We start from the raw sequence: 16,796 nt of genomic DNA on the forward strand, positions 1-16,796 counted from the left end.
TCCTCTTGGCACCCTTGTCCCCCCTCAGAACCCACCCCCTGGAGGCCCCCTCCCCGCCAAAGACCCACCTTGCTTTTGGGACCCCTGCCCCCTCTCAGAACCCTCCCCCCTCAGGACCCACCCCCCTCAGGACCCACCCCCACGGAGACCCCATTGCCCCCTCAGGACAGGACTCCATTCCACCCTCAGCACCTGTCTTCCTTTTGGGACCCTTGTCCCCACCCCACCCCGTCAGAGCCCTCCCCCTCTCAGGACCCCAGCCTCCTGGGGACCCCATTCCCCCCTCAGGACCCACCTTCCTTTTGGGACCTCTGCCCCCCGTCAGAACCCGCCCCCCTCAGGGCCCATCCCCTTCTCCGCACCTGCCGCCGTCCCCCTCTCTGCCCCCTCCCGCCGCCCCAGCCCTCTTGGAACCCTTGGCTCTAGCTGCCTTTGCTCACCGGGTCTTGCCTCCTTGGGTCCAGCCTCAAGCAATACCTTCCCGCCCAGACCTCAGGCCCCGCCCCGGGCCCCGCCCCTCGGGGCAGCCCAGGCAACCAGCCCCGCCCCCGCGGGCCACGCCCCTTTGAGCGGCGCCGCACCTCGGGCCCCGCCCCTACGCTCGGGCGCGGCGCCCCGCCCCTACGCTCGGGGGCCCCGCCCCTACGCTCGGGGGCCCCGCCCCTACGCTCGGGGGCCCCGCCCCTACGCTCGGGGGCCCCGCCCCTACGCTCGGGGGCCCCGCCCCTACGCTCGGGGGCCCCGCCCCTACGCTCGGGGGCCCCGCCCCTACGCTCGGGGGCCCCGCCCCTACGCTCGGGGGCCCCGCCCCTACGCTCGGGGGCCCCGCCCCTACGCTCGGGGGCCCCGCCCCTACGCTCGGGGGCCCCGCGCCCCCGCCGTCGTGGCCTGCCCGGGCGCCGAGGCTCCTCCGACCTCCAACCTCGGCCCCGGCCACCTTGACTGTTCCCCGCCTCCGTCCTCGCGTGGGCCGGGGTCTCGGTGGCGGGGCCGCCCTTGCCCGGGTGTGGGCCCGGCCTGGTCCTCGCGGAGGGAGGGGTTCAGGGCCGGAGAGGCCGCGAGCGGTGGGCAGGCCTGGGAGGGACCGTGGCGGAGGCGCTGCAGCCCCGAGGCCGGGGCCAGGGAGAAGGCGCGAGGGCGCGGCCGAGTGCAGGACAGGGTGGCGGCCACGTCCCGACCGAGGCGACAAGGGGCGCGAGACCCGACTGGGGCCCCCGCGAGGTCAGGGCCTCGGCCTCGGCGGGAAGGATGGGGCTGCCCCTGCGAGGAGCAGGCTGGGGGGGAGACCACAAGTTCAGTTAAACGGTTAAAACAGTGTAAACTGCATTTGTAAATCTAAGACATCTGCTTTTCTTTTTCACTTCAATTGTCCGGTGTAACAAACAAATCTTCCGGGACCCTAAGTAATTCTTAACTATAAAATAAACATATCAAGGCAGTGAATCTGAGTTCTCTTTAAGTTTCTAATACTGCATGTAGTAAAGTACCTAGGAACATTTCAACTCACAAATCTAAATCAGTAAAATATAAATTATAAGATTGAAACAATCACTTTCACGTTTTGCATTAGAATGCAAAGCTACAGGACTAAAATCTCTTCAATGAAGGCTTGACCCGGGGCTCCTGTTGGGCCTCCTGTTAGCTCAGAACACTGCTGTTCTAAGGGAATTCCCTGACAGCCCCGTGGGTGGGACTCCCCGCTTTGATTGCGTTTTAGAGCTCACACGGCTGTCTCAGTGGCCACAGCTCATAAGGTCATCCTATGGAGAATTCCTATCCTGACTTTTTTTTAATCATCTCGTTTTATCTGTGCTCATATATACATCATATTCTTCATATTTGTCGAACACTTTCTGTGGCCCGAGCACTGTTCTAGGCACTTGGAAACAGCAGCAAACAAAGCCCTGCCCTCATGGAGCTTCCATTTTAGTCGAGGGAAATAGGACAAACCAATAAGTCAATGTAGAGTATCTTGGAGAGAGAGAAAGTGCTAAGGAGGAAACAGTCCAGGAGAAGGGGAAGGAACAAGTGGGGTGAAGGAAACTGGTGGTTTTGGATGGAAGACCTCATTGAGGAGGTCACAAGTGAAAGGAGGGGTGGAAGGACGCGACCAGCCCCGCACACGGGAAGGGCGTTCCAGGCAGAGAGGACAGCAGTGCAAAGACAGAGGCAAGAGTGTGCCAGAGCCCCTGAGGGGCAGCAAGGAGGCCCGGGGCTGCAGCAGAAGGTTCAGGGGGAGACCAGTGGGAGCACAAAGTCAGGGAGGTGACAGGCCGGGTCACGGGGGGCCTTGAACGAGATGGTGAGCTAGCCGGTGGGCATTTCAACCAGGGGTGGGCATTTCAACTGCAGCAGTCTGGCTGATGTTTGAGCGGAAAGGCCAGAAGCAGGCGGAAGCCAGGGGGCCTCCTGCAGTAAGCCAGGTGGGGAGTGTTGGTGTGGACGGGGAGTGGGCACGTGCTGAGTTCTGGCTGCTCCTGAAGGTGGCACAGACAGATGGGATGCGCGCTGTGTGTGAAAGGGCGTGTTGAGGCTGCACCGTTTGGGCCTGAGCCACTGAGAGGGCACAGATGTCGGCTACCAGCACACCAGGGCGGCAGAGTCCCAGCAGAACCCTGGGGAAGACGGGGGTCTGGCCGCTGGGATGTGAGTCGGAGTCCAGCCGAGAGTGAGCAGGCGGCGCTGGTCCCAAGCGCCCCAGCTGCAGCAGCTCCTGAGGGAAGGCAGGCACGAGGGGGCCCTGGGGCTGCTCCCAGGAGGCAGAGGAGGCGGCCCAACGCTACCCGGAGGACGCCGGGTGACTGGGAACCTGGGCGCCAAACCCAGACGGGATTTCAACAAGGAGGAGCGCCCCGCTGCGTACACCTCCCCTGCCACCTGCGAGAATAGCCCTGCGAAGTGAACCGAGCGCTGGACTCTGCAACGTGGGGTCACCAGCCCCTCGACCAGTGTTTGGGTGGAGGAGGACGGAGGAGAGAAAATAGACTGAGACTTGGTACAACACCCAAGGACGTCTTGGAAGGACACTGAGGACCGCAGGCGAGGTGGGGGCATCAGTGAGATGGAAACCAGATCCCCAGGGTCTCAGAGACCATGAGGACGTGGCCAAGCAGGGACCATCTTCTCTCGCTAGTCCTGAGGACACTGCCCGAGTGGTCCTTTCCCGTGTCATCCGGACCCTAGGCTCCCGCAGCGGAGACAGGCTGAGAAGGACGAAAGCCTCTCTTGCCCTCCTGTCTGCTCCTTCCCTCAAGCTGTTCCTCTTTGTGGGCTACTTTCCTTCGGGCCACAGGCTTCACCGTCTCTTCAATCCTAAAGCAAAAATTCCAAAAAGCCAAAACAAGAAATCATAAAAGACCGGTTGATTGGATTCTGCAATGGTAATCTATTTGCTTGGAAGAAATAACAAACCTTAAAATGAAAATACATGGCAGGACGTCCTGGCAGACGCTGTGCAGTGCCGCAGGGTCACTGGCCCAGGGACTTCTACGGGAAGGTCAGATGTTCCTGAGGGGTCTCAAAGCAGTTAGATTTGGCGGTGTGCATTAAAAACCTCTAAAACGTCTGTTTGCAGGGAAAAAAATAATAAAGATTTATATAGTAGAATTTTTGTCAGTGGGAAAACTGGAATCAATTGAATTGCCCAAGAATTGAGATAGGCTCAATAAACAATGGCACTGGGGCTCCCTGGTGGCGCAGTGGGTAAGAGTCTGCCTGCTAATGCAAGGGACACGGGTTTGAGCCCTGCCCTGGGAAGATCCCACATGGCGCGGAGCAACTAAGCCCGTGCACCACAACTACTGAGCCTGCGCTCTAGAGCCCGTGAGCCACAACTACCGAGCCCATGTGCCGCAACTACTGAAGCCCGCGCGCCTAGAGCCCGTGCTCCACAACAAGAGCAGCCACTGCAATGAGGAGTCCGTGCACCACAATGAAGAGTAGCCCCCGCTCATCGCAACCAGAGAAAGCCCGTGTGCAGCAAAGAAGAACCAACACAGCCAATAGATAAATAAATAAATTTATTTAAAAACAAAACAAAACAATGGCACATGTACGAGACTGAAACCACCGCGGCCACAGTAAGTGCTGTTTTCCAAGAGCAGCCACAGTGTGGGCCCAGTGAGGGGGGGGCACCTAAGGACACAGGCGGCAGACACAGTCACCTCATGTGTGCGTGCCTGGGAGCTAGGGATGGGTTTCAGCTTTATAAACAGCTGAGACGACTGCCTCAAAGGGAGAAGACTATTTCACGACATGCAAGAAGTCCGTGAAATTCAAATATTAGCGTCAGTAAACAACATTGTGTCACCACGCATCCTCATGCATCTGCTTCTGCGCTATCCGTGGCTGCTTTCGAGCAGGGACAGCAGAGCAGAACATCTGCAGTGGAGGCTGCAGGGCCAGGAGAGCTGCAGCCCTTCTCACCAGCTCTTTACCCAGGAGTTCACCAGCCCCTGCACGACACACACACGTGGAGAAAGCCTTCACGGCTCCGAGGAGCTTTGCAGGACGACGGACTGTGGGATGACAGGAGCACCACTGGATTTCATCGTTTCTGACTATTGTGTTTTCCATTCTTTCCCGGTAATAGGCGTGCACTTCCTATATTTTGTTTTTAATGTGGAAGTTTTCAATCAAACTGCCCACTCACAGAAACCTTTCCTGCACCCTCCCTTAAACAGCAGTCACTCAGTCACCCGTGGGCAGCCCCCTCAGGGACCCAGGGCAAACGGGCTCCCAGGCCCCACGCAGGGGTGGGAGCAACACCCCTCCCGCACCCGCGTGCCTGGCGACAGGTGAACGGGGGCTCCGTGCCGGGGCCAGGCACCCCCTGGGCTCCACGGGAGGCTCCCAGCCGCCTCCAGCCCTGGCCTCCCTGAGCGTCCCTCACGTGGCGCGTCTCGGTTGTCCCCGAAAGGACAGCGGTCAGGAGGCCCAGGCCCACCTCTCCGCACCTGGGAACAGAGGGGTCAACGTGACGACCTGCGTGTTCAGACCTTCTTGTCCTCAGTGAGGGGTCAGGGGCTCACGGCGGTGGGCCTGTCTGAGGGGCAGGCACTGTAGAAGGTCCTGGTGACTGGGGTAGGCGTTTAGAGAGGTGATCCTGGGAGGGACCCGGCTCCCGCAGCAGACAGACGTGAGAGGCCAGACCCTCGTGTGGGATCCCTGAGCTGCCCCACAGACGCCCGCCTAGAGGTGAGGCTCGGAGAGGGTCGGTCGGCTGCTCAGAGGCAGATGGGCATCTTGGTCCAGGCCCTGCCACCGTGGGGGGAGCCTGGGGTCTCAGTGGCTTCTCTGTGTCCCCCAGGTGTCTTCCTGCCCCCGTCCCCGGCAGCAGCACACGAACCCGTCCTGGAAGAAGCGGGGATGGTGGCTCTGGCGCCCCTGGCCGACACGCTAAGCGGCCCCACGGCAGCGGCAGGCCCCGTCGTGAGCCCGCTCACGGGCCCTCTCACCACGCTGCTGCCCAGCCCGGGGCCCGTCGCACCTGGCAGCGCGCTCACCAGCCTCCTGACAGGCCCTGTGGCAGTGCCCCCGGCGGGCACACCGGCCAGCTCCCCGGGCCTGCCCTCGACGGGCCCCCTGAACCCAAGCAGCCAACTGGACAGCCCCGTGGCAGTGTCCCCAGCGGGCACACCGGCCAGCTCCCTGGGCCTGCCGTCCACCGGCTCCCTGCCTCCAAGCAGCCCTCTGGAAGCCCCTGCGGCAGGTTCGGTGGCCCCCTCCCTGAGCCGCCCCCCGCTCACCCCCACGGCTGCCCCCCCAGGTGTCGCTCAGAACCTCCCGGCCACCCCCACGAGCAACCTGGTGCTGTCGGAGGCCCCCAGGGTGCGGCTGGCAGAGCCGCTCCGAGGATGCCCCTCTGGGCCTCACCCCTCAGCCGGCGGGGGACCTGCTGCCCCCTCCAAAGGTAACCGGTGCGGGGGGGGCCCCGGCCCTGCCTCGCTCTAATGCGCCTCCTCTCCCTTCTGCCCCTCCCCCGCGTCACTAGTCCCACTCTCCACGGAGCACCTCCTGCCAACCCAGGAGCCGGAGCCCTTCAGCATGACGTTTGTGGGGGCGCCCATCCAGACCTCCACCCCCGTGGGTACCACGGGCACACCTGGCCCTGTGACGGCTTCCTCCTGCGGCACCTCGGATGCCCGGACACAGCCCGGTGGCCCCCAGGGACGAGGGGTCCTCGCCTCTGTCCCTGTCTCAAGCGCCTCCCCCAACATCTCGGTCCTCGCCTCAGTCCCCACACCCGCCCCCCAAGCTGCCACCAACGACACCCCCGCAGGCACCCCCCAGCCCTCTGCCCGGACGCACCCCTCCCCCACCCGGCCCTCGCCCACCCCCCACTCCCCTCCACGCAACCCCCACTCCCCGCCTCGAACCTCATCCTCCCCGGCTTCAGTCAACGACACCCAAGGTCCACGCATCCCAGAGCCCCCTCGGAAAAGCGTCCCGGAGCTGGAGCGGACGCTAACCCACCGGAAGAGCAGCAAGTTCCCCGGCAGCTCCCGAGGTGAGCGCGTGTCTGGCGTCGCCTCTGCTGCCCCGGGGACCTCCCAGGCCCCCCTGGGCTGCTGACCACGGTCCCTGACCACGCCCTGCGCCCCTGTTGTCCCCAGGGTCGAAGCAGCTGGCCTGCGAGAGGCTGGTGGGGGAGATTGCCTTCCAGCTGGACCGCCGGATCCTGTCCAGCATCTTCCCCGAGCGCGTGCGGCTCTACGGCTTCACCGTGTCCAACATCCCAGAGAAGATCATCCAGGTGTGTTTGGCCCGGAGTGCCTGCCCCGCCACCTGTAGGGGTGGGGAGCTCGCTGGGGGCCCCTGCGTGCCAGCCAGGCAGAGCACGTCAGAACTGGGGGCCGCCCTGCGGCGGAGGGAACGTCGCGCCCGGTCCGAGGGGCCCACGGGGGTCCACAGCCTCTGGCAGCAGGAGGCTGTGGCCCCAGCCGCCCTGGCAGCCTTCCCAGAGGGCAGAGCGCGCCGGTGCTCTCCGGCTCTGCCGCTGCAATGGCCTCTGGTCCGCCAGGCCCCGGTCCCAGGGCCCCTCCCCGGACTGGCAGAGCGGGAGCCTCCTGCCTTCTCCCTTGCCCTGTCCAAGTCCTCAGACGGCACTGAGGGGCACAGGGGAGGCAGGTCTCGGGGCCTCTGAGCCGCCGGTGGCCTCCTGGCCGGGGTCTTCAGGCCCGACTCATTCCGTTTCCCAGCTCGCCGTCCACTGCGTGCGCTCCCGCTGAGGAACAAGGAGGGCCATGCTTCCCAAGCATGCTTGCAGGCGCCCCCTCGCCACCACGTGTAGGAGGCACGGAGAAGGGGGAGCGGTCGGGGGCTGGGCTGCTTTCAGCCCGGCCGTCTTCCCTGGAGAAGGAGCTCTCCGTGCTCCCGGCCGCTTCCTCTCCGGCTGTCCTTACCCGTGCATGGACGGGGGGCCTGGGTCTGTGAGTGGGCAGGAATGGCATTCCGTCCCAGTGGGCTCACCTGCATCCTGGTTCGAGCTTGCCTTCTCCTTCCGTGAAGGTGTCTTTTGGTTAGGTTTTTGGTTTTAATGTGGCCGAAACTATCCACCTTTTCCTTTTTTTTTTTTGGCTGTGCGCCACGCGGTGTGAGGCATCTTAGTTCCCTGACCAGGGATCAAATCCGCGCGCCCTGGAGTGGAAGCGCGGGGTCTTAACCACTGGACCGCCAGGGACGTCCCACCTTCCCTTCGTTGTCTGTGCTTTTCGAGTCCCTTCTAAGGCTGGAGCCGCTGCCAGCCCCGCCTCAGTCCCCGCTCCCAGTGCCGGGAATGTGGGCTCTGGGTCTGCGGGGCTGGCCCTGCCCGGACGGTGGCGTCCTGATCCGGGGGTGGTGAGGGGGCCTGGGCATCTGTTCTTCCGCATTGCTGTAGCCCCTCCGGGCCCTTACTCTTCAGTATGAATTTTAGGATCAGTCTGTCAAGTTCCGAGAAAAACCTAGTTCAAGTTTCTAGTTTTTCCCTGGTTTGTAGGTTAAACTGGGGAAGTTTCCCATCTCTGCCATGTTGGTTGCCCCCGTGTCGCTCACATCAGCAGGGCCCCACTTTGGTCGCGTGGGGTCCGACCGCCCTGGGCCCGTCCTGGACCACCGCCACCCCTGCTGTGCGGTGCGTGCCCACCGGCAGTGGCAAATGACGCGGGGCAAGCACAACATTTATGTCTCTAAAATGCTGCGCCTGATATCTACTTGGCAACGTACGTTTAATTGCAAGCGAAAGTCTAGTTGCCCACGTACAAGTTAGACATCAAACCGTGGAAAGAGGTTTCCAGTTGTTAGAAACTGCCGTTTATACGGAAAATAAGACAGACCTTGGAGGAGGGCGTGGGCTGTGCAAGCTCCCCTTTCGTGCTGCTCTTCAGCGTGCCTGCAAGTTCCTGCTGGGCTGGAGGATGTAAGTCAGGGCGCTGAATGGCAGCTCTTCAGGGAAGAGGCAGGAAGTGGAAGCGGGATGCATGCAAGGCAATTGCTGCAGTATTTACGGAAGTCCAGGAGCTTGGTGCCCCTCAGCCGGTGCTGCAGCCTCCACCTTGCCGGCCTCTGCGGAGCCAGGGGTTCTCGCACAACACTCACCTGGTCACTCAGCACATCCGCCGCCATCACCAATTCCACAGCCACTGGCCCCATTCACCTTCCATCAAGCAATGACCAGAGCTGCCAGCGTCACAGACTTGCTGCCCCTGCGCCCTACGAGCCGCTCCGCTGCAGCCCACCCACACGGAGGTGGTCCACCGGATGCCCCGGCCGGCCTTCTGTAGGGCCCACCGCAGGTTGGCTGATGTCTGGTCCCACCCGACACTCCCTGGTCTCTAGGCCACCCCGCCTGCATGGCTGGGTCATTTGTTGATTCCTATCTGAAGTTAATTCCACTTTGCCCAGCCTTTTACTTCCCTTCAGCAAGGCATCATGTTTGTTTCTCTGCACATTGAACTCCAGTGTTGGCGGTTGCTAGAACCCCTAAATTCTACCTAGACCCACCAAACCAGGTGAAACCTGGTGTCATCCAACCGGGGTCCTCTGTTTCATGAATGCTGTACAGCTTTAATGCTGAAAACTGTGATGGAACCTGAAATTCAATAAGGAGTCGCTGACTTTTTTCACAGAACGTGGCTATCTTTTTTGTGTAAGTTCTCAGTTATGCCATCTTTTAAGCTCAACTGAAAGTTATCCTAGTGCTCAGGCCTGTCACTTCTTCTACCCAAGTGCAAAGATCTGCTCCATGGGAGATGCTCTGGCTGCCTTCCTTTCTGCTCCCTCGTACCCGGAGACCCTGAGTCCAGCTGCACCAGTGTGAGGGTGACTGAGGGTGGTACCTCAGTCCCATCCATGGTCCCCCCCGATGCTCTCCAGAGTCTGAGTCATTGACCTGCCAAGAACATTTTTGATTTCTGTGTAATGATTTGTTATCTAGCTACCTTGCCAAACCCTCTCGCTAGTTCTAATAGCCTGTACGTCATCCTGGCTTTCCTGTGTAGACAATCATATCATATAGCACGCTTTAAAAGCAGATCATAAGGCAACGTCATCCTGTTTCTCACTTGACTAGGAAGACACACTTCTAGTCTCCCGGTTAAGTATGATGTGTTTTCCAGGCCTTTTGCCAGATCTTCTTCAGAGAAATCAGTCAGAGTCCTTGGATGCAGATAACAGAATCCACACTTGCTGATGTAAGCAGAAGGGGTTTATTATAAAAGCTTAGGTGTTCAGAGAAGCTCGAGGAAGGGCACAAAACTGGGCTTGCCTGCTACACAGCCAGTAAAAATGCCAGCACAGCAAGGGACCCTCCTTGCGGATACACCGTTGTCATCGCTGCCCCAGGAGCAGCATGCAGACACCTAGTCCGGTGCCTGAAGTTTGTCCCGGCTGCCCCGGAAGAAGCAGGGCCACAGCCAGCCCGCTCTCCTGAGGGCCCGCTGCCCTGCACGCGCTGCCTTCTCCAGGTGTCCCCCAAGGTCCACCCACCTGCACTTGCTGCGCAGAAACCCAGGTCAGAGGGGAGCCTGGAACAGGTGCTGTGCATGTCCAGCCTCTTCGAGTTCCCGAAGGCGCTAGGACAGCAGCCACACGAGCCAGGTGCAGCACCTGCCACGCCAGTCAGCAGGTTCCTTCTTCCTCCTTTGGCTTTTTCTTACTCGTGAACAGATACTGATTTTTCTAGAACGTTTTTTCTCTCCCTCCCTGAGATGTTCATGTGGTTCTCTCCTTTGCGGACACACGGGTGCTGGGATCACAGCCCCTCGCACCCCCGGTGTCTGTAGATTCACTGGAGCCCCGCCTGCCGTTTACGGCTTCCGCGGCTTCGCTGCTTCTTTGGAGACTGAGCCGAGCTCCTGCGGCAGAAATGCAGGGCTTCAGGGAGCCAGCGGCGTCTCCCTCCGCAGGGCCCCCCCGCACATGTCAGGGTCCCCCGCGCTGGGACTCAGCCTGGGCGGCGGAGCTCTCAGTCCCAGGCTCATCCCGTTGGCTCGGACTTAGTGACAGCAGGTGCGCCCGCAGGATGGCGGGAGCGTGGTCTCGGTGGGCCTTTCATTACCTGAAAGAGGGGGTGCCGCCTGCGCGGTGGGGGGTGTGGACCTGCTCTCCCCCTGCTTGCTTGTTTCTGCTCATTTCCTTCTCCTTCCTTAGCTTTGCTCTACTTTTCTTTCTTGGGTGGAGCTCTTAAGCCATTTTACCTTACAACTCTTTTGTTTTTAAGTAAATACACTCAGGGCAAGGAAGTTCCTTCTAGTCAGGGAGACATGCAAAATATTCAGCAACCAGTGCAACGGGGACCCCAGCCGGAGCGGGTCCTGGAGCAGGACTCGGGGCACAGCGGGAGGGCTCTGCTGCTGATGGCTGGTTGGGAGAAGCGACAGTCTCCCGGCAGCCTCGGCTGCGTCCTCCGAGGCTCCAGCCGGCCTCCAGGTGGCGGTGGGGCCGTTTGCGTCGAAATCTCTCACAAACTGCATTGCATTTCTTCTCTAACCCGAGTCGGTCAGGACCACCGTCTGAGGGGCGCTGAGCTGCACGTGAGTGCTGGTTTCTGACCCAGCTGCCCTGTGTTCGGAGAACGAGGGCCGTACCGCAGAGATTCTGTGACACGTGCTGCCGTTTCCCTTCACTGAGCACGTGGTCGATGCTGTGTGTGGTCCAGGCTGGAAAAAATGAGTGGGCAGCGCGTGTGCTGGGTCTCGGAGATATGAGTCTGTTTGGCCTCGCCCGTCCTCTCCGCCACATCCCCTCCCGTACCAAGTCCTGCAGCTTCACCCTGCAAAGACTTTTCCCATCCACGCAGATTTTCCCTGCACACATGTCCACATCTACATTCTCTTGTCCTCCACTCCTACCCCGTGGGCCAAACTGCTGTCACCTTAACTGGTCCCCGGCTAGCCTTGCCTCTCCATCTATTCAGGCCTGGCTCGTGTCGAGTTGTGTGTATGCCAGGCAGGTGCCAGACACAGTCTCTGTCCTCAGGGAGCTCACTCTCTCCCTTGGAGGCCTTCATCCGCGAGAAAAAAAACCGTCAGGATGTACATGTGCTGCAAGGAGCAGGAGAGCCTGCCGGTGGGAGCTGGGAGCTGGGGGGGCACCAGACCTGGCCTCACTGCAGCCAACTTCACCATCCTGGGCACCCCTCCTCCTCTACTCCTTTGCTCAGCCTGAAAGTCCATGGACGTGTCCCGAGGTGTCCAGGACCTCCCCCTCACACACACACTGGGCAGAGCTGACGGCACAGAGACGTTTCCTTTATGCTCACAGCAGGTGCTGTGTTTCCTGCAGTCCCAGGCACCACACTGAGGGTGGTGGCAGCTGTTGAACCCGACTCTCCCCAGGGCCCTGCTCTGCACGTGGTGCCCGGCATCTTCCACGCCATGTGTGCTGTTCCTCAGCTTGGAAGTTTCTTTACTCTGTCATCCTTGGCCTTCAGGCCTCAGTCCAGCAACTCTGCCTCCAGGATGCGCTCCCTGAGACCAACTCTGCCGCTCCCCAGGGGCAGCGCCCCGGGTAGCATCCCTCCCCCGGGCCTCACCGTCACTGTAAACTCTGAGGGCCTTTTGCTCACACTTGGGAGGGCTGGAAGAACGTGTACAGGATGAGGGTGGATGGACAGCAGCCCCTCACCCTCTCTTGCCAGCTTCTGTCCACGCCTGCCAGTGGTCCTCATGATCTCTTAAAACCACAAAGCCCACCAGGAGTCTCCGACCCCTTAGGACAGGGCACTCCGCACGCCCCCCACCCCCCACCCCCGGGCTCTGCTCAGGCCTGCAGCTTCTCGGTGCCTGGGCGGACGGGGACGGCCACCCACGCCCACTGCTTCCTTGCTGCTGGGGTGCTGGTCCTGCCCTTCCCCACACTCCCCCTTGTTGCCCTCCACCCTCAAGGGTTCACTTCCTTGGGGCAGCCCTGGCCTTGTCTCTCAGCCTGGATGTGCCCCCGCCAGACTCCTGCTCACGTCTCAAGCTCCAGGAGCCCAGCCTGGCAGATGACAGGAGCCCAGCCATGGCCGGGGGTGAGCAGGCGACAGCTCTCGATGCCCCTGCAGGGGCCAAGGCTTGAAGCTGCGCACCCAGCGTGCCCCCTGGGCCGCCCCCGGGGTGGGCGCAGGCCCACGTGCTCACCCACAGATGCCGGCTGAGCTCCTGCAGTCTGTCCCGCCTGGGGACAGGCCAGTGGAGGAAGACGACTCAGGAGCCAGGCGGCGCCCAGGTCAGGAAGACAGGCCTGTCCTAGGGCCACCAGGCAGCAAAGGTGCTCAGCCTGGGGCTCTGCGTGCCCCTGCCAGAGGCCAGCGGTCACGTCAGCTGAGCCTTTGCATGAGCCTGGTGCTCTGCTCACGTGACCATCCAGGGAGGGGCGGACAGGCCGGCCTTCCTGGAGAAGACAATGCCTGAGTAGACTGTCCCAGCATCCCTAGCAGGTTGGGAGCCAGCCTGGTGGGCGTCTAGGGAACTGCAGGAAGAGCGTGAGCAGGGCCGCCTCTGGCCCTTGCCCCTCCGCCCTGGCCCCTGGAGTTGGAGCAGTGGAAACTGCAGGGGGGCTCTAGCAGGGAAAGACCCCATCCAACCACGTACACTTCAGACCCACCGTGTTGCAAGCCTGGGGGCAGCGGTACCAGTGACAGATACCTAATTTGCAGGACCCAGTGCACATGAAAATACAGAGTTGCTTGTTCAAAAATTATGAACTTCAAGATTGCTACAGCAGAGACTAAGCTCAGGGCCCCAGAAAACAGTGGAAGGAGGGGCGGCTGGGAGGAGGGGTTGACAGTGCAAGACACAGCACGGCCTGGCAGGGAGGTCATAGGCTATAAAGCAGCAGGCAAAGACAGACCCAGGTGCTGACAGAGCCCAGGGCCAGGCTCTGGGAGCCGGAAGCCAAGTGGCAGGAGACGCCCAGCACTGGGGCTCGGGGCCTTGGCTCTGGGCCTGGGGTCGTCGGCACAGAGTGAGAGGTGGGAAGGGACTCCCACGGGGGTGTGCAGGCCACGGGGTGCTGAGGATGCAGCCCGGGGTGTTGGGGTAGGTGGCCTGGAGGAAAGGCTGAAAGGTAGCAGGGTAGGACCTAGGAGGCGGCCTGGGAAAGACCCTGGGCGGCGTCTTCTGGGTCGGACGACCCTGGGGGCTTTGGGAGCCCCCCGCATCTTTCGTCACCTCCATCCATGCTCTCTGTCCTCAGTTCCTGTGGCCCCGGCTCAGTCCAAATCCCTGCCGCTGGATGGAGCAGGGGATGGGCCTCCGGACCCTCGCTGCTCAGGCTCAGCCCACAGGGCTCCCCCACCCTAGATCCACCTAGGCGCGTCTCCCAGGCCCTCCGGGACACCTCCCTCGAGGACACTCCCTCTGATCGGGCCCCCCCACAACCACACCGCCTCGGCCGCCTGCTCAGGTGCCGGGCGGGGGCAGGAGAGGCCCTGACAGCTGCTGTCTCCTCAGGCCTCCCTGAACCCCAGCGACCACAGGCTGGACGAGGAGCTGTGCCAGACGCTCACACAGCGCTACGTGAGCGTCATGAACCGGCTGCAGAGCCTGGGCTACGACGGGCGGGTGCACCCCGCGCTGACCGAGCAGCTGGTGAACGCCTACGGCATCCTGCGGGAGCGCCCGGAGCCAGCTGCGTCCCAGGGCGGCTCCTACACCGTGGACTTCCTGCAGCGCGTGCTGGTGCAGACGGTGCACCCCAGCCTGCTCGCCGACGCGCTGCTGCTGCTCTCCTGCCTCAGCCAGCTGGCGCACGACGACGGCAAGCCCGTGTTCATCTGGTGACGCCCGCGCGCTCTGGCCCGCACGCACGCGTGCACAGCCATTAAAGCTCCCCTCGGACGCGGGCCGCTGGGCCCGCGCCGGTACTCCTGGGTGGTGCCGCCGCCGCCTCTGGGGGGCTCGTCAGTGCCCCCTCCCCTGTGCCCCCTACTGCCCTGCGGGCTCATGCCCCTTCTGGGGCCCCCGGAGAGAGCCCCGAGACCAAAGCTCAGCAGCTGGCTTGCCAAGGGGGGCTGTCCAAAGGCCCCAAGGCTCCCCTCACCTGGCCTGGCGGTGGGAGCGCAGGAACCCCTGAGACCTGGAGGGGGAAGAGCAGGACGTGGGAAGGAGCCCGGCTGGCAGGGAAGGGTTGCGGGTGTGCCAGCAGCCCTGGGGACAGGCACGGACCTGAGGCCTGGGCACAGAGAAGAAGACAGACGTGGGGTCGAGAGAAGGATGTGGGCATAGGAGCTCCTCCCTCTGCACTAGACAGGGACAAGGAGGGTGGGGGCAGGTGCCTCTGGAACCTCACTGAGGGCAGGAGGAGATGAAACGGAGGGCAGCCAGGAGAAAGGAGGATTGCTCAAACTTGGGGTGTCCCGCGGGAAGGGCCTTGAGAGGGTCAGAGCTGGCAAGGGCGGAGCCCACCTACGGCTGGCACAGAGCTGAGCAGGGGAGGGCGGAGTGGGGTGGGGTGGGGTGGGACCACCGAGTGACCGATAGACTCGGAGGGGGCAGGGCTTGCGGAGAGCGCAGGAAGAGAGGGGTGCAGGCCAGGATGCTTGACCCCTGGGGATGGGCATGAGGAGAGGGGAGCAGTGTGCGGGAGAGGAGAGGGCCTGCCTGGAGAAGGGGAGGAGGCTAGAGGTGGTGGTAGGAATGTGGACCCCGGCCGAGGAGGCTCCGGAAGCACTGCTGTCCGCCAGCCTGAGGACCACGAGGGCACAGAGGAGCACCCGGGTCTGGATTCAGCCGGGGAATGGTGTCAGCAACCAGCAAGGGGTGCAGAGGAGAGGGGGTGGAGGGCGTGCTGGGGCACTCTGGCCCCAGAGCTCCCTGCCTCCCTGCTCCCCCCACTCCTGGACCTGCTATTCAGGAGATGAAGCCAGAGCCCCGGAAAGGCAAGGAGGCTCTGTGTAGAGACACACAGAGAGCTGTACACACAGACCCTCTAGCTCTGCCGAGAAGGTTTAGCAACACAGCCAGCCGGTAGCAAGGAGCACACCCAGTACCAGATCTTGATTTCTAAAGGGGATCAGGGATTTCTGGAAGATTGGGGACTGGTAGGGAGAGCAGAAGCCTCTCCTCCTCCATGTCTGTAGGCGTGGAGGGCAGCCCTGGCCCAAACTTCAGGGCAATTTAAGAGACAACCTTTAGAGCTCTAGGAACCGATTCACAGCTGGAAGTAGGAAGGTGAGGGGCCCAGGGAAGGGAGGACAGGGCAGCGCCAGAGCAAGCTCAATCCTGGGCTCCCACACCGGGGACGAGGGCTCGGCAGATGGGGAGCCGGCTTCCATCTGGCTCGCGTGCCCCGGTGGCCTGGCCGGCCGCGCAGAGCCCAACCAACCGCCCAGATTGGAAGCTTCTCGGGGGAGGGTCACAGAGCCGCCCCCACCGTGGGCTCCGCGCGGCGCTGAGCAGGCGGCTGGTGAGGCCGCTCCGAATCCGCCCCTCACGTGGGGGCGTCTTCGTACTCAGGTGCTGGAAGTCACGGACTGGGGGAAGCAGGTCCTGGTGGGGTAGATCCCGCAGTCTGGGCAGCAGGAGCGCCGGCGGCCGTCTCACGCCGACCTGCGGGAGGAGGAAGGGAGCGGGACGCAGTGCGCATCGCACTGCCGCCCCCGTCGCTGCGCCGGCTCTCAAAAAGTGTCGCCCTCCACCTGGGATGGGCCGCACCCGGAAAATGCTCTTGTCGGGAGGCTCTGGGGGGTTCTCCCTGCGGCTCTCAGGGGAGGGCGGGGCGTGGAGGATCTGGGGCGGGACCAGGGTGTCTCTGGCTTTCCCTTTTGTTCTCTCCAACCGCCGCCGAGATTGCGCGCGGGCGAGGAGAGGGCGGCTCAGCCTGCGCCCGTACCCGCAAGCTCGCGGGGCACAGCGCCTTCCCGGCTCCGCGCACAGGTTGTGCCACGTGGCTTTGACCCCAGTGACCCCCCTGCAGCTCCCGCGGACGCACGAACGAGTCGACCTGCACGCTGGAAGCCAAGGAGTCGTCGGAGAGTCCTGCTACCGGAGTGCCCCGCGCGCCATGCCGTCCCCGCCCGACTGGCCCCCGGCGCCCTGCGCTCTACAGCCCTCGCCCTTCCCGCACCCTGCGCTCCACGCTCTCCACCGCCTGGCCCGCGCGCTCCTTTTCCCGGCCTCCTGGGCCCTGGACCAGCTGCTGGGCTGCGGGGCGCCGGCCTGCCCCTGGCGCTGCCGGGCCTGCTGCTCCGGCTGCGGCTGCAAGCCTGGCGCCGCCCCTCCTGCGGCTGGCCCCCTCCGCAGTGCTGGGGGTGGCGCCAGGTGCCCCCCGCTGAGCCCCCGCGCAGCTTCAGCCTCTTCGGCGCCAGCCTGTGCCTGCTCCCCGACGGGCTG

The 16,796-nt window shown here is 62.8% G+C and overlaps 1 protein-coding gene across 1 annotated transcript in view; it reads left to right on the forward strand.

Moving 5' to 3' along the window:
• The window catches only part of SPATC1 (spermatogenesis and centriole associated 1), a 20,225-nt gene extending 5,467 nt beyond the window's left edge, over positions 1-14,758 (forward strand). Inside the window, exons 2-5 of the mRNA XM_057736814.1 lie at positions 5,254-5,911; positions 5,993-6,508; positions 6,615-6,754; positions 13,917-14,758. Coding sequence (XP_057592797.1) covers positions 5,254-5,911; positions 5,993-6,508; positions 6,615-6,754; positions 13,917-14,246 — 1,644 coding nt within the window. The 3' untranslated portion in view covers positions 14,247-14,758. The remainder of the gene's footprint in view (positions 1-5,253; positions 5,912-5,992; positions 6,509-6,614; positions 6,755-13,916) is intronic.
• The last annotated feature ends 2,038 nt before the right edge of the window (positions 14,759-16,796 follow it).

This window comes from Hippopotamus amphibius, chromosome 5 (assembly GCF_030028045.1).
Source record: "Hippopotamus amphibius kiboko isolate mHipAmp2 chromosome 5, mHipAmp2.hap2, whole genome shotgun sequence".
Taxonomy (NCBI): Eukaryota; Metazoa; Chordata; class Mammalia; order Artiodactyla; family Hippopotamidae; genus Hippopotamus; species Hippopotamus amphibius.